The sequence below is a fragment of the Pezoporus occidentalis genome, unplaced genomic scaffold, assembly GCF_034315485.1.
Source record: "Pezoporus occidentalis ecotype Australia unplaced genomic scaffold, CSIRO_AGI_Poc_V1 ctg62, whole genome shotgun sequence".
Lineage (NCBI taxonomy): Eukaryota > Metazoa > Chordata > Aves > Psittaciformes > Psittacidae > Pezoporus > Pezoporus occidentalis.
Genome location: NW_026915966.1, coordinates 179,133 through 196,684, shown reverse-complemented (window position 1 = coordinate 196,684; position 17,552 = coordinate 179,133). Strand labels below are relative to the sequence as shown.

The 17,552-nt window shown below is 49.2% G+C and overlaps 1 protein-coding gene across 2 annotated transcripts in view; it reads right to left on the bottom strand.

Moving 5' to 3' along the window:
- Positions 1-860: 860 nt before the first annotated feature.
- Positions 861-17,552, bottom strand: part of TMEM104 (transmembrane protein 104) — a 44,122-nt gene continuing 27,430 nt past the window's right edge. For both annotated transcript variants that reach the window (XM_062639812.1, XM_062639813.1), the window contains exons 9-10: positions 16,287-16,380; positions 861-4,345 (exon numbers count right to left, since the gene is read on the bottom strand). In XM_062639812.1, coding sequence (XP_062495796.1) covers positions 3,585-4,345; positions 16,287-16,380 — 855 coding nt within the window. In that variant the 3' untranslated portion in view covers positions 861-3,584. The remainder of the gene's footprint in view (positions 4,346-16,286; positions 16,381-17,552) is intronic.

The window sequence follows — 17,552 nt, the reverse complement described above, 5'->3', positions numbered from 1 at the left end:
CAGCCCAGAACCACATCACAACATCCATCTGCTGAGGAAAGGGGGGGACAAGGCAGGCCAGCATGATCAGCCATGGGGAAGAGGATTTCAATGGCAAGGAATCCTATGGGGAGATGGTGGCTTGGGCGAAGGCATGTAGAGGTGGTTAAATCGCAAAGGGCCAGGGAAGTGCAATAAGGGGCCAGCAGATGCTGATAGCTTCTGGGCTCAGGACCTGACTGCCCAAACCCACGTTGGGAAAGGTGGGGAGCATCTTCCTATAAACTTATAAAGAGCAAAACCCCCCCAATTGACACACAGCCCCTTGGTGATGCCCAGCCCTTGTCCAACCCTGCCTGTCAGGCTCCATGGTTGCATTTTTCCTTCCCTGGCCATTGCTCTTGCGAATCCATCCCCGATACCAGTTTGGTCTCAGATTTACAGCCCAATCCCCGCGATCCTCTGCTGCTTGTGAGGCCCTTTGAGAGAATCACAGCAGAAAAGTGTTTATTTCCACCATAAAGCCCTGGTTTAATATTTTACCATAAATCACACTGCGCTTTATGGTGATAATAAATTTGTTGGCAGAAATCTGCCTTTTGCAGCCCGAGGCAGTGGAGCGATTCAATTTGTTAGGGTTTAAGTGTAAGGAGCCGTAATTGAGAAGGGGAAAGTACAGATGTTTTAATTGAGTTTGCAGCTATCACCCAGAGTTGCAGGAGGCTAATAGAGAAGAGGCGAGGGTCTCCATTAGCCTCTCTGCTTGTCATTTCCCCTTGGCCTGCAGCACCATCCGTCATGGCTGCTCCCTCTGGGAATAGCTGCTCAGTGCATGCACCAGAGAAGGAAAGGGGTGGGAAAAGCATCCACACGAAACCAGATGTATAATGCATGTTTTATTGGGTTTAATCCCATTTTTGAAGAACTAATTACAGTCAGGACAAGCATCACGTGAGACTCGGTGATAATCGAGTGTTAGTGTTGATAATGGCCAAATAAAACCACACTTTCATGATGGGGGAGAAGGGGGAGCTCCTGCCCTGCGCCGAGGTCACCCAGTGTCCCCCTGGACAGCGCTGGCTCTGCTGAGCCATCCCCTTCCCTCTTTCTCCAGTCATTTTTAAGGCATTGCTATGTCACATCTGATATGAAGAATGGTCTCTCTGCCACAGAGCTTCTTTCCCTTCATCGCCCCAATTCCTTGGATATATTTGTGCAAGGACAGCGGGTTATTTGTTTAAGAAAGCACTGGTGCTCGTGAGGACCAGACTCCTCACTAAGGTACCACGGCAAGGGCTGGGAGCAGGATGTGAGCCCTCACCGTGCCACTGCATCCAAAACCTGGATTCAAGCAGTTCCTAGAGGTAAGGCCCCTTAGAAATCCCTGCCACCACCGTGCTGAGGAGGAGAGGGGGTCACCCAGGCTAGTAAGCAAAGGCACATCTTTAACACGAAGAGATGCAGGAGAGAGGGTGGATTTGCTGTCTCCCTTCTCCTACCCCAGGCAATGCAGCCTGATAATAGAGGGACAGGAAGGGAGGGAGACCAAGGCGAAGGGAGGATGAGAGATGAAATAACAGAGCACAGCCCCATTCTCTGGCTGGCAATGAAATGTGGAGGGAAGAGACTGCGATGGGCGCTTGCAGGGATGAAGGCAGAGCCAAGTGCCTCGCAAAGCCTCAGCCCCCCCCCATCACCCACATCTGTGCCCTCCTGCAGCCTCGCCAGCTCTCCAAAGGCTCATTTCATCAGCACTACATTCCTCTCAGCTGCCTGGCAGGTGCCTCCCAGCAATGCTGCCCCATGGATCTGCTCTCCAGCCTCCTTCTTCCTGAGACACCACCACCAGCTACCTGGAAATAACTTGTTCACTTGGCACTGAAGATGCCCCAGCAGCTTCCCCGCAGCACTTGGGGATGTTTAAAGTCGCTGCCAATGCTTAGGATCAAGCTGGAGAGGAGGCAAGCAGTCCCCCAGGATCCTCTCCAAGCAGCTCAGCAAGGACACAGTAGCGGTGCTCAGGCTCAAGAGGTGCAGGGTTTTGCTTTAAAAGCCATGAAGTGTTTTTATACAGCTCCAGGTACTTGCATATTCCCACAGGAGGAGCACTTCAGGTCATATGGAAACCAGAAAGTCCTACTTGAAAACAGAGCTTGATTAAAAAGAGCTGCAGTTCAAAGCTTGCTTTAGCGAGTGGAGACACTTAATACTGCAGCAAGTGCAGAGGGCAAGAGGATCTAACATAAGCGACATGCACCTGGCTTTGAACCTGCTTTAATAAGGGGGGGAGGCTTAAAGTATTTTAGGTGGAAACTTCTTTTGAAGTTCTTCCTTTTGTTAGGAAAGCCCAAAGATCTTTGCCCAAGGGCCTCAGAGCACAGCACCCAGGGCTGTGTCACTGTGCTCTGTTAGAGTTACTTAAGAGCAGACACTTACCTAAAGCACTGGCTGCCGTAGGTAACAGGCAGCCCAGTTCTCAGAGGAACTGAACAGGACCAGCCCAAAGCCCACCTTAGCCCTGTGTTGAAGGAAAAGAAAGGGGATTCAAGCCCAGTTCCAGCAGGGTTTCAGCATCTGGGATCTGTGCTCCTGCAGGCTGGAGGCACTGCCGCTGCCTCCTGGCACCAGCCCATTCCCTTGAGTTAACACCCACCTTGTTTCAAGGCTAATTACCCAGCACAGGAGGCTGGAAACGCATCAGTGTGCACAGCCAGAGCCCCTGAAGGCCTCACACGTGTCCAGACTGGGTAATTAGCCACAGGAACTCCAGCCCGCAGGAATCCTCACCACTGGAGGTAGGGGCTGGCTGGTCCTACCAGCTCCGTGCAAGGGGTCTGCATGCAGGAGCTGAGGGAAGCAAGGCTGCAGTTTCCTCTCCAGAGAGGAAAAGCTGTATCCCTGCACGTAGGGGCATTGCTTTGGGGTCCAACTGGGGTTGCCACAGCAGAGAACAGGGTGAGAAGTGTGAATGTAAACTCCTGGGCTTGGGAAACCAGCAAGAGATCCCAGACCCCAGCAATCCATGGTGCACAAACCGGTTAATGCCTCTAGGAAAAGAAAATGTAACAGAAAGCACAATTAATTCCTTCTGAATTAGATCTCCTCCCACCCTCACTTCTCCCATCAACCAGCACAGGAGGTTGGTTTGAAAGAAGAGGCTTGGTTCTGCCAAACTCCTGGGGGTTCTGCCCAGCACATCCATGCCTCTGGGAGAAGGGACATTGTGCTGATAGGTGCAGTGAGCAGCCAAGGCTGTCTGCTCTCCTGTGTGCCGAGACCTGCAGCACACAGAGAGCTTCAACAGTGATGCTCCAACAGAGCTGAAGGCAGAACTGGCTGGACACTGGTTAATGGTGCAGGCTGCCAAGGGCTCAGCCCCACGGCGTTGAACAGCAGGGTGTGAGAACCAGGACTGTAACAAGGCTGAGTCCACTCCATCCACGCTCCAAATGGAGTGGAGAGAGTCTGTGTTCAGGGCTAACCCTCATCACCAACCCCACAGCCTGGAAACTTCCCTTCATGATGCCTCTCCCCCATTCCACAGCTGCAGAGGGGGAGCTGAAATGTCTGTGGAGCCGGGGAGGGAGCGCGCTGCTACCCCCACATCAGAGTTTGGACTCGCTCAGGACAATGTTTGCAGTCACAAACACAAAGCAAGAGAAGCCCCATATGAGCACAAACACAATCCAGAAGGTGTGTCGGAAAGGGGAGAGGTGTTTGTTAACTGTCCCACTGCCAAAGACCAGCTGCGTGTCCTTGCGACTGCAGTACGCGAGGAAAGCCGGAATGAGGTACTGGATCCCATTCCCAGCATAAGCTCCTGTGATCCCCACCAAGGACTCCAGATCGTGGGTGCAGAAAGCCACCAGCACTGGGGGAATGAGCGTGATGGCAGGAAAGACAATCCTATCCACCACCCACGGGTAGGTCCCCCCTTCCCTGTGGAAAAGAGTCTTCCAGTTGTTGCGCAGGGTCACTGCGATGATGGGGAAGTTGGTGCTGATGGTGAAGACTGGGAAGAGGCCCAGGAAGTAGCGAATGAAGGCAACGTTGATGATCTCACAGTTGGTGAAGTTGAGCGTGTACATGTCCATGAGGGTGTTGTTGCGGAAGCAGTAAATGGCAGTGAACGACAGGAGGCTGTAGAAAGCCAGGATCAGGATGTAATCGAGCAGCACGAGCTTGTTGACATGTTTCTTCGTGGAGATGGGGGTGATGAGGGATGGCAGAGAGTGCTGGCACATGAAGGAGTAGACGCACACCCCAAAGAGATTGCGGATGCCCGAGAGCTGGGCCACGGATGGGTGACCTTCAGCTTGGCCTCTGCTGATGCGGATGAGAGCCAGAATAATCATGAGGATGAAAGCTGGAGGGAGAGAGAAGGTTTGAGGTCAAGCCCAGGTCTGCACTCCCCATGATCCTCCTCCCACCAGCACCGGCACCAGCTCTCTCTCCTGCTCCACAAGAGCATCTCCTTATCTCTGGGGAAGGCTGTACATCAAAGCCAAGGTACATGGGAATTAATCACCACGTGCTAGTCAGCAGATAGGGAAATGGGCCTTTGGCAGGCATCTCCCTCCAGTCTTCTTCCCACAGGGACTCACCCTCCCACCTGGATAGCAAACAGTTGCTCTGGGCCCTTTGGAAGTGGGACGCTAACAAGTCCATCACCGTCATGGGTCTCGGTCCATAGATACTTCTGCCAACACACCTTGGCTAAATATCACCATTTGAAAATGGCTTAGAGATGTGTGAGCTTTGACCTCTAAAGGAAGAAAAGATTAAAGCTGGCTGCAGTCAACCCACTAATACTCTTTAATGTCTGCAACTGGACTAATGCTTCCAAACCCTCACCTATGTACAGAGGCCAATGCAACGGAGCAGCAGCTACCGCCAAGCTTTGCCTGTCCCTGTGATGTGTCAGGCTTGATAGAGCAAGAACCAGCCACCCGTTTCCCAGGCAGGAGGAACAGGCTGTCTGTAGTTAATCCCAGGGTGCAGAAGCCAGTCTGGAAGGGACTAAAGCAGCACTGAAAGACTGCGATTAAAATTCATCACTTCTAAGGCACCAAGTCTGCCCCTCACTTATGTCAGGAAAAGGCCTAACGACGTTTTACGAAGCTTATCACAGAAAAGCAATGTGCTGTGGAGAAAAAGGAATCGAGGAGATTGGTCTAATGCCCTTATTTACTCTGCTGGTGGCAATTTGAGCCAGCAGCAGTTATTGCTCGCCTGTTATCCCTAGCATGGCACATAAAACCAGCAGCAAACTAATTCCGGTGTCACAGAAATCACATCAACCTGGGAAAGATGATCATCAGCTGCTGGAGTTAACAAGGAACAGGGGAACAAACCCTACCGGGCAGGGCAGCAAGCAGCAAGATTTACAGCCTGGTGCTGGCAATGGATGGGCCACTGCGGCTTGCACAGAGCTGTCTCCTGCGCTGGTTTGAGGCATCAGAGCAGAGCTGTGAATTATCAGGTAACAAAAAGAACAGCAAAATGCTGAGATGACTCCTTCTATGGGCAACTTTAATGTCATAAAGATAAATACAGAGGACTTAAACAGAGCAGCACAGAGCCCACAGGAGGGTGGCCACCAGTGCTGTGAGCCTGGCCATGGGGTTACCAGGACACTGGCTTGCTCTGTGCCAAATGCTGCTCTGCCTGACACAGCTGGGTGGGTATGGGAGACCCTGCCAGGGACAGGAGTAGGGAAGATAGCTCCAGACCAGTGTACAAATGCTGCTTCTTCTGTCCCCAGCGAGACCAGATTAACCCAAACTGAACATCGCCTCTCAGCACTCTCCAAAACCCTATTTCTCATCTCTCAGCAATCCTTTCCTTCCCATAGCAAGCAGCAGCTCTGTGCTGAGCCACACTCTGCATTTCATCTCATGCTGCCTCAGGAAACTTCTCACTTCCAACTGTCCCCAGTGACAGGGCAAGTCTAACAGCTCTCCACTAGTGCTGGGCTGATGACAATACATCCATTCCTTTGTGGCATCACAAGAGCGAAGCCACTTTGGGCATGCTGAGCTCTATTTACTTCCCCTAGAGCAGTCACAGAGGGCTATGGAAAAACATCAGCTCATTGCTCTGGGGCTGTGCAGTTCCCCTCGCCTTCACTCAAGTCAGCAAGTGAGGGGCACTGTGAGCACAGGTACAGTTGTTGTACCTCCTCTATTGCTCCCTGGAGGGGAGATGCTTGCCAGCGTATGTGTTACAGCAAAATAGCTGGGAAGAACTGTGCTCCAGGTGATGTGACATTGGCTGCACTCCCTGGGGCTGCACAGGCTACAAGGAACAGGAGAAAGTGCCCAGAGCAATCAGAAAACCAGCTTTGGAAATACAAGATGAAATAATGAGACCGTTCCTTTTCTTCCCACTTGGGAGACATGGTCATCCTCTGCAGCCCAGTCCTGAGCTGGTCCTGTACCTGGACTAGGTGTAACTGCACAAGTCTTGCACCTCTTCCCCCGCACACAGTAAATCTCTACCTCCTCTGCTCAGCAGAGTGAGGAGTCACCTACTTCCATTTCCCAGACTCACCACTGGCTCAAAGCCCTGATTTCCACAGCAGCACTAACAGGACCAGTGCAGGGGAACGTGCAGGCTGGGGCCCTGTCCTCTGAGCATCTCCTCGGTTAGAGACACCCAGGCTCTCCTCTGCTCTCTCTGACAGGGAGCACTGAGAGAACAGAATTCCTATGGATTTTTGGCTTAAGCAGCTGGAATTCATAATCTTTCCTTTAACTGGTTCTTTCAGAAATTAAATGTATTAAAGTTACAACGTGTGAAGATCGAATCTAGTGGCAAGTGCCCCTGCCTATGGCAGGGGGTGGAACTGAATGAGCTTTAAGGTCCCTTCTAACCCAAACCATTTTGATTCTATGAATACTAAGATCGAAACTAGCACTGTTTCCAGCAAGGCTGTGCTCCCCCTGCACTGGTGCTCTGCATGAGCCTCTGCATGAGATGCGTGGTGCTGGGTAAACTTGGAATCCTCCCCTGCTCAATTCCAGCCTCAGAGAAGACAACAGGAGCCCTGCCCCAATGGCTGTGTTTTCTCTCACTCCTTGCAATAGGGAACCAGAGAGCTGAGACATTTGCATGCCAGATTTATCTGCCTGTCCCTGGGAGGAGACGAGCCCCAAAGTGAAACTCTGAAACCCAGTTATGCCAGGTGATAAATCAAGATGAAAAGAAGATGACAGATGCTGACTGACAGGCAGCTTCAGGCAGACAAGAGGCAGCGCAGGATCCTCAGGCACATGCAAAGCTCCTGCGTGCGTCCTCCTCTACCTGGGACAGCAGGCTGAAGGTAGGGTTACACCGTGCTCTTTCAAGTCACTTCCAGTTGCCACACTGGCCGGCCCACAGCGTTCCTGCACCACAAGGACCCTGGTGAAGTCAGACATGGGTTCATAAAATAAGCCTTGATCTGCTCCTCTACACACATGGCAGGATATAAGCAAGATGCTCAGGGATGAAACACCTTCAGATACCATGACCAATAGGTACAAAGCGAGGTGGACAGCAATGCAACCACGGATTGTTAGTAAGTTACATGAAAATTGTGTTTAAAACCTTTATTTATACCTTTAAACCTTTATACAAGTGCTTAAAGACTGTCGAGGGTTTTGCTGGTCCTGATTTTTCACCAGTGCCAGACCTACTCCAAACCCACACACCACAGATGGGCTTAGCAGTCAGCGAGGCACAGGGGACACTGCTGGTCCCACCATCTCTCCTCTAGATGTTTGAGCATCATTTTTACTGAAGGATGTAAGTGAGACTGGAAAGAAAATAGAGAGGGGTATGTCATAGAGGAAATGCTGTGATGAATCTCATCACCTACAGACCTCTCCTGTCACTCTTTAAGGATCAAACACTGGCTCTTCTCACTGACAGTGCAAGCCCTTGGAGGCAGCTATTGCTGCCTGTCCTGCTTGACTCAGGAGATGTTGATTCAGAGATAAGGCAGCTCTGCTCTGGTTCTTGCAGGTGGAAGAAGGATGAATATGGATGAGCACACATCCTAATAAGAACACCTTGGGAAATATGGGAGCCTGGGGATATTAAAGCATACATTTTGGTGAACTTTGATAGAAGCATAATAAGGCTGCACAAGAGCACTGGAGATCATTTAGCCATTTTAAGATTAACTATTGTTTTGCAGAGTCAGAGCTAACACCTTTGTAAATGAGAAAATGCTGGTCTATACCTGAACTTCATCTCTGCAGAAAGGCTATTGCAAGGCAGGAGAGAAGCCCAAGGCTAGAACACATTATTTTCCCCAGTCATGATAGGTTCCTGGAAGAATTGATGCTCAGAATGAATTCCTGGTTTAACCCTCCCTTGCATCGCTGGCAAGGCACTATGGCTTTGAGATGCATGACTTGGTGCCCCACTTCAGTCTCTCTGATGGCATGTAGAAAATAATGGAGAAGATCCTGAACTGAGCCACAGTAGGGAACAGGGAGGAACTTGGAAAGAGGTGGCTTGGCAAGGGGGAAGCAAGCTCAGAGGTGAGGTTCTGCAGGACTGTGGCATTGGATAACGTCTCTATTATCAAAGACAGATGTTGCCTCCCAGGTTCACCGGTGAACTTCAACCTTCAAAGCATTGCTCCCAGTTAAAACAAGGATGGTTTTAATGGCTCTAGAAAGCATCAGGGAGACATGAACTAGGGATGAGTAAAAGACATACGGAAGAAAACAGAACAAAGGTTATGTGACAAGCACCTTGTATGTTAAGAGACAGAGGAATTGCACCAAACCTCGAGTCACATCTTCTCCAACTCGGTCCCTACTCTCATTCTTCCTTCCACAAGGCACAACTGGGGAGAACATCCCCAGGGCTGGAGAGGCAGCAGTGAGCACCACAGCCATGCTGTATCAGCAGAGCAGCCCAGGCCCGGCTGCTCTCTACCCCCATCCACAGGCATTTGTTTAAGCAGTGGGCTGTGCTGCTGACACGGCTGTGGCAGGGCCATCCATCAGTGTGCCTGACGCTGTGACAGACCTTTCTTGTTGAAGCAGAGCATCAGCATGCCAGGAAATAATGATAATGAATTACCCCTTCACAACACATGCCACTTGCTTCCCGCTTCATACATTAGGAGGCATGATGGATCCCAGGGAGGAGGTTTTCATGAGCTTCCTAAGCCCATTCTCTTTGGGAAGACGAAGATCTCCCCTACCTTAATCTTGATCCCGATTCTCCATCAAGCCAAAATACTCTTAAACAGAGGAACAGATCTCATTTAGTTTAATGTTAGGCAGCTCTTTCAGGAGAAGAGGCATGAAAGGAGGGCATCTGCTCTGTACATGCTTCAGCACAACATCATGTCAAGACAGTCCTACCTTCTGCATCTCTATCCATCAGTGTTTCGAGTAAGTTTAAGATCCCACTTCAATTCTGAAGCTGCCAGGCATTATGGATGCTGTGGCATTTGAAATACTAGAGCGCAGCTGGGTTTCACAATGCTGGCAAAACAAGGTAGAGGAAATGAAGACATTGATTCTTAAATTTAAAGCTCATTTGCCCAGTTCCTCCTGCATAAGCTAAATCCTGTCACTTCTTCATGACCTCCAGCTCTCTGTAAACTCCAGAGTAGCAGCTGATGAATTTCTGCAACCTTCAGAGGAGGTTTCTACAGGAAACAGCAGTAAAAGAGGTAAAATGAAAATCAGGTTTGCTCCATCAGATGCAGGAGCTGGAGATTTGGCAACAACAGGGCCTAAAACACAGTCTTGAGGAAGATGAAGGATTTATGAGCGCGCAGACTGCGGCGAAGCAAGATGGATATGTTCTTAGAAGACAGCAATTCCCTGGAGAGAGAAGTCAGGAAGAGAAGAGGAGGGAACTTACTTCCCAGAATAAAGGTATGAGTGGGACATCAGTGTGACTGCTTCCTCTAATGGAGAGCAGGGACTTGCAGGCACAGTGTTACCCTCCCTGCCCCGAAGCAGGGTGTAGATGGCAGGGGACTGTTTCTCATACAGAGGAAGCAGAGCCACGTGTTGGACATGTTAAGATCACAGGAGTGTGATGCACTTTACCAGCAAGGCAAGAAAAAGCCTCCAGTCCCTTTGCCAGGTTTGCCTTGCTCCTGCTGCAGCCCTCTCAGACACTATTGCTGCAATGGCCTCAGGCCAGGCAGGGCCTGTTTCCTTCACAAAAGGAAGCTTTTATTAAGTACCACCAGGACGTTCTGGCTGTCAGAAGCGGTTCAGAAGGGCTTCTCTGCTGTAAAGGCATCACTCCCCTGCTTTTCTTCATTGTTGGGGCAGGGTTTGCTACCCCATCACCAAGTAGCTTCCCCTGCTGTGGTAACAAGTCCTGCTGTGGAACCAGTGGAGCTGCCCCATCTGACCCACATCAGCTGGTCTCCACAGACATCTGCACACAGCAACAGTTCACAGGGAGATAAACGGCTCTGCTCTGGTGTTTATCACGGGTGCTTTATCTCAACATATGGGAAGGGAAGAGCAGCCAGCAAGGAGCGTTTGCTTCTGGTGGAAAATTACCCGTGTAGTTTTCTGTCCTCTCTCCTCCAGTCACCTCTGGCAGAAGCACCAGAAAGCCTCTGCAATGGACTCGGCTCCGAGCTCTGCTGCTGACTTGGTCTATTAGCTTTGACAGTCACCTCTCTGTCCATGTGAGAATTTACCCTTCTGCATGAAGGGAACAGCACACACTGTGGTGTCACATCATGCTTGGGAAAGCACTGGGTGCAAAGCATCCATGTCCCATCAAATCTACTACACCCTTCCTTATCCTGCATTGGGACCTACCCAGCAAAGTTATCATCACCTTGTTCCAACAACACACACTCTTGCATGCCACAGACCCACTCTGAAAATCAGCGCGAGCACCATCACCAGGACCGCTCTGCAGGGCTGAATGTGTCCTTACATTTTCAGCTCCCCTTCTCCAGCTCTCAGACCCATTAGTTTGTCTCCTACTGCCTGGATAAAATGCTCTTTTCAGGAACATCAGCTCCTCAAGGCAAGATCTCAGTCCAGCACCGTGCATCACTCTCCACCTGCACCTGAAGCTACTAAAGGCTCTTTCACTCACACAGGCACTGCTTCACCCCACTGCCCCCCACAAACAGCACTGAGATGAGCTCCTCAGCTTGTAAGTCTGAAAGCTGGCATGACAGAAGCACAGCCTTTTATCCAACTCTTCATAAATATATTCACTTCTCGTAGTGAATTATTTACCCTGGGCTCAAGCAGCAGCTTTCTCTGCTCCAAAAGGGATGCGAGAACACAAAGTTAACTTTGTTGAAGAAGCTCCCTGGAATGAACATGCAACAGTGTCCTGATTTACAGCCCAATTCCCTCGTCCTTGCCTCTCCCATATGCCCTGCTCTGTGAAAGGGAAGGGGCAGAGATCAAACTGCTCCCTCCTTAAGGGGTTTGCTTCATTTCTGATGCAGGAAAGAGGCCACCTTGAGGACTGTGGACACTGCAGACAAACCTCTCTGCAGAAGCCTGGATACCCAGGACTCCAGGTAATGGTCACCCCCTCCTGTATCAGCCTCCTCTCTAATTCTCAGTCTCTGCAGCTGAAAGGATGAAGCTGAGTGATCCAGGTTTCTGGACTGAAACAACTCCAGCACGGCTGATGAAGCCTAAGGATGGCAGCAACAGTTATTACAGCAGCTGAAACCTGCTCACAAAGGGAGATGGTCCAAGACCAGTTCTCTGCAGAGAGGTGTCAGGGAGCCTGTAAAAAGCAGGATTCTGGTGGAGAAAACATCTATCAGAGAAATCAGTAGATGAGGAAAATCAGTCCCGGCAGCGTGCTTGGAGAGCCCTTTCCTAGTTTCTTTCCTAGAAACCTTCTACCAAGTATCCTGGAAGAGGATGGGAAGGAGACAAAAGAGCTTAACACAGGGCTTCCTGGCTGTTCTTGTCCTTTTCCCCTCCATTCTACTGACCAGGGGAAAGAGCAAAGGGAGAGGTTTTATTTCTGGGCATATAATTGTGAGATCAGAGGGCTGGGAATGCTCTGTCTCGAGGGCTGCAGTTACTTGAACAGCTGTGGTATGATCTGATTGTACTACACAGAGAATGGAGCTCCCAGCAACCAAACCCAGAAGTTCCCTCAGTAAAATATCTTTATTAAAATACAATACTTTCTAATAACTACAATACAGCATCAAGAGCAGCACACAGAGCTCATGGCCCACATGGGAGCTGTCTGGGAACATTTGCCAGAGGCTATTCAATAACAGCAGTGATAATCATGCTACCAATGTCTTTAAAGCCAACAGTCCTCACCTATAGAGCTGGACATCTCGGGCTGTAACAGGCTGCAATTAATCGGGTTAGCCTCTTAATACACAATAGCCCAATGTTTGCTGCTGAGCTCCACCAAGCCCTGTCCTTTTGTTATCTTTCCTAATCCATATTCTTTCCCATGAGGCTGTTAGTCAGTTGTTATCCCATATTATCCAATAATAAAGAGGTGGGGCTGTGTCCTCTCTGCTTTGAGAAGTGCATCAGACTCAGTCCCTTTTGCTGTGCTCTGCCTCCAGCAGCTAACCCCTAACTCCATTCACTTGCATCAGGACTGGGTAAAGTAGGGATAAAACCCCAGCTAGACATTCAAGTCTCTTTAGGGAGCAATCCATCGTCACCACAGGTTTAAATCCTCCAGGAAAAAGGAGCCTGAAGTCCAAACAGCAAAATTGAACATACCAACAGCTCTAATTTAGAGACGGCTTAGTTGGTTTAGTGTTCCGCAGGAGACGACCCATTCCAAGAACCTTGTAAGAGACCTAGGAACAGGCTCCAAAACTAGTAAAAAAGGACTGGGAAAGGAAGGAAGGAATTAAATACAGTTCGGAGAAGGAACCCTCCTTACCTCTAACTCATACTTACCTGGTCAACCAGTCTGGACCCTGTCTCTGCTCTTAATAGCATTGCTCAAGAGCTGGGGGAGCCAACAACATTTTATACCTAAGTTAAATCAAGGCTTCGACATTGCCAGGATTTAAACCAAGTGTTTTTTCCCAGCTAGCCCCTTCTCCAGGGAAGCACAGCAGACAGGCTCCCTGTCACACCCATCAGGGTGCTGTGCTCAATCTCCCAAGGCAGCTCAGACAGAAGAGGGCTTTCAAAGCAGCCTGAGTTGCAGTTTGCAGTTGGGAAGGGGATGAGAGCTTGTGTAGGCAAACCCTTACACAGAGAGAACAGAGCTCTAAGCATGGATGAGGCCAGCAGTTAAACAGGGACTGCTGCACCGAATTTAACCACTGGCACTCACCCATGCGAGGTGGCAATCAGCTCTGCAGCCAAGTGTGTAAGCTGCTGCTCTTCACAAGACTGCCAACAGCTTGATGCCTCTGGAAGCCCTCTGTCTGCCATCAGCCCCACTCCACCTGGAGACACAGATCCACCCTCTGTGCTCCTATGAGTCCTGACAGGGAAGAGCCTCACCATGCCAGCCTTGTTTCCAGATGAGCTTTCCATGTACAAGAGCCCATATGTCTGGGCTCTGCAGCAGTGTGGCATTTGGGCTTGCAAACTCCTCCTTCAACTTCCTCCCTTTAGAGACTTCAGCCTGTCCTTGTTAGTCCCTCACCCTGGGAGGAAGCCCACAGCCAGATGAAGGGCTGATCCACTGCTGCATCTCCACGTTCTTTGAGCTGGCCTGGTTTTATTTCCCAGTTCAGATCCCAACGTTTAAGACTGTTATTTTTCAAAGGCAGAATGACATTTTTCTTGTCTATGAGGTGTGGAAAGAGACCGTAGGCTTTGTTAGCTGATGTGCTGCTTGCGATGAGCACGGGATCTGGACAAGGCTAGTGACATTTGATTATCACTTAGATCAGGAGAAAGAGGGAAAGCAACTTTCAAAGGCAAGGCTGACACAGTTACAAACACCAGCAGAAATGACCTTCACACACAGCTAGCTCTCTCTGCTGCCAAAACCATCCTCTCAGCCACTGTCATCTGAATCACTGCTATACCTGGGGCAGTGCAGCTTTACATCAGCCACTGCTGCTCCGAAATCCAGAGGCTTTTCTTTCATCAGGCTGGGGAAAAGCATGTACAGTGCATCCTGCAATAGGCACATCGCAAAGCCTGCACTGACCTCCCAGCTCAAGCAGGCTGGATTCTTTCAAATCATGATGCAAAATGTGTTGCAGCCTCCCATCCACACCAGGCCAGTGGGCACAGGTAAGCTGGATAAGCCACTGTTGGTGTGGGAAGTTGTAACCCAGCACAGCAAGCATGTAGGCTGGCAGCTCCAGTGTTCAGCTCTGCTGCTCAGACAGCTTTGAGGAAGATCCACCTTCAGCACTAAAACTAACTAAAGGAAGATGAATTAAACCCCACGGTAAGACAGAGAGTCCACATCTTGCCACTGGCTTTCAGGCATGAAAAGGAGCCCACAGAACACCATCTAAGACTGTTCTTTAGCATCTAAGCTCTCTAAACACCAAGAAAAGACCAATCCATGTTTAACTCACAGCCCTGCTTTTGGAGGAGGGGACATCAGTGATGTGAGGACATGGGAGAAGCCAGCTTGCTAAATCCCTGCAGCAAGGGATCCATCCTTTGCCTCCATGTGCAGGAAGATCTTTATTCCTGTTCCCTTCATCATGTGGCTGTTTGATAAATTGTCTTCCCTAATAAATCTATCCCTCATTGTACACATATGGAATCCGCTCCTCTAAGTAGCCACTGAGGTGCTGTCAGGGTCATTAAATATCATTATCTGGGGCAGCTGTTCCCCAGTGTGCTGATGCAGGACTCAATCAGGCTAAAACATGAATTTCCCCTAACGCTTCTCCAAACACTGCCTTTGTCTCTCTCCATCAAGAGATGAAAAAGAGAAACAGTTCTGCCTTTACGCCAAGGTTTAGCAGTCCTCATACTGGAAGGAGCCGGCTAAAGGGAAAGCAACGGCAGATCAGGCAGACATCAGGTTGTCACAGAGACAGGATGAGGTCTGACTGATGTCTTTACCAGGAAAGAGGAGGCAGGGTGACTGGAAACAGGCCAGGGAGCTGAGCTGAGATTACTCCTTGTTAAAAAACAAAGCCAAACCTCCTCTTTTAATAGCCCTCAATGAGCTAACCTCCTTCTTTGAAGAACATTGGGGCTTTCTGACCTTTCCTATGCTCAGACAACAAAAGGAATAAACAGACATTCAGGCTTTTCACACCATCTGAGGTCAGGATTTGTTAACTCAAGCTGTTCAGCATCTGAGACTTGAGGGCTTAAAATCCAGCCTCATTTTCCTGGGTAATAACTGCTTAACCCCATCTCAAATGTTGTCCAGAACAGATCTTTTCCTTTGCAGCGAATGCCAGCCACTTCCAAACAGGGTCACAGGCCTCTGAACTCACAGAGAAAGGACGATACCCAACTGAAGTCAGGTCAAGTGTATGTGTGTGGTGGGAACTGGGCTTAGAAGCAGCTTTTCTTCCTGTTCCAGCTCAGTGACATGCATAAAGAGAGCTGATTCTGTGCTTGAATCATCTGGACCCATAAACCAGAAGACTGTTAACCTGCAGAAGTGCTGCTCCCTGTTATCCCTGAACATCAGTTACTCTTGTCCAGCTCACACAAGACAAGAGAAAGCTCAACACAGCCCTCTGTAACACACATCACTCAGCCTTTAAGGGTATGTACACATACAAGCCAGATGTGGGGCAGCTGCACCTCAGGATGGCAAAAGCACTGGGGGAACAAGAAAAGTAGTGATGCCTTATTTCATGACAGGAATTATCATCTTCCCAGAAATTCTTGGCAGGATGATTCTGAAGAGAACTTACAAGGGTGGAGGTTCCCAAGGACAACACACAGTGGTTTGGGGGTTTCCAATGCAGGATATCCTATGCTAAAGCGAGGCCCAGGAATAAACCATGCAATCAGATGATATAACTAAGGGTGGAAAGTCTGACAGAAGTGCTTTTTGTCCTCAGATCAAAACAAAGATCCTTCAAAGGCTGTTGCACACAGGCTGAGAGAATGAGAAACTTGTTGCTGAACAGCAACCGGTGGGTATCATGGAGACTCTTCCAAATCCCTTCTGCCTCTCACACAAAGCAGATTAAAACTTCATCTACCAGCTCACATCTGACTGAGAACATTTGGATTGGGTTTGTTTTAATCAGAAATTTCATCCTAGAATAAAAACCCTTTTCCTCAAAGATTTATCAGGACAAACCTCAAAGAGATTATTTTAACAAGAGCTTGCTTCCAAACAAGAATATCCTGCATTGTTATTGTGCCTCAGGTTCCATCTGTGGTAAAGAGGTGGCCAAGACTCACCTATCCATCTCATGAGGGATGTCATGATTTGAAGGTACTTGGTCTTCTGCACATTGAAGAAGGTGAAAGGACCAAGGAGGAGAGTGAATGCTGCCTGGAAGCACAACAGAGAACACACAGGTTAAACCCCTGAAATTCTGTTCACAAGATGAATTTACCACTAAAACAAAGCTTGTCTTCCAAGTTCACCTCCAGACATGCCTCTTTGTCATGGACCTTGCTTTGCTGCTTAATTTTACAGCTAAGTTGGCTGAGACACAGCGGGTCAAGCAAGCTGCTTGGTATCAGAGAACATGCCTTGGGCATGAGTAGAGCACAGGATCCTCTTGGCTCTCAGCCTCTTGCTAGCACTGCTCCAGTACTCCTTTACTGACACATTTCAGTAAAAGCTCTCAGCGCAGCCTTATGGAACATTAAATATTAAACTGAGGCCTCTTTGTCCGGGTACATGCTCAGTTTAGGTCTGAATAGCAATAGCCATGACCAGACAGCTCACATTAACATTGACTGAGCAGCTTGTCCCAAGCTCAACAGCAACAGAGCCAAGTCTGCCTGGAAGATACTGACTTCCCCACACTAACTTGCTTGTTTTACAGCAGGAAGCTGCAGCATAACAGTTAAGCTGTTGACTTAGAAGCTGAAAACCTGTGCAAAGTGAGGGGAAAGATAAAGATACTCATAAGAACAAACTTCACTCAGTGTGGAAATTAAAGCTACTGTCAATGGAGGCAGATCTTTATTCACTGCCCTCTTAGATGTATATGAAGGGAGCAGCATTTCTTAGCAAGTTCATCTCTGCCCAGGCACCGAGCACTCCAGCCCTACCTGCTTCAGTCAAAAGGGAAAAGGCTTTACTGCAGGAAGGTAACAGACCTTGACTGAGGTCTGAACGTGACCTGAGAGAAGCTACTTGTGACAGGGAGACAAAATGGGTGTTAGAGAAGAGAGCCCTGCCTGTCATCGGTGGGGTGCCAGGGGCTAGCAATATACTAACAGATCCAAAAGCTGTAAGCAAGCAGTACTGAGAAAGTCACAGCACACACAGTATAGATTTGTTGAGCATCTCAAAGGGATTTTTAAAGACAAATATTCAACATTAATATTTACACATTGCTCTTTTCCATGACTTCTTCAAGCAGTTCAAGAAAAGGTGTCACCAGAAGGGAAGAACTGGGACTCAAAGGGGCAGGCAGCAGAGCCTCAAGGTCTCTGTCGACCCCAACAGAGTCAGCCACAGAACAGATTCCAAGCTATTTTAAGCCTAGT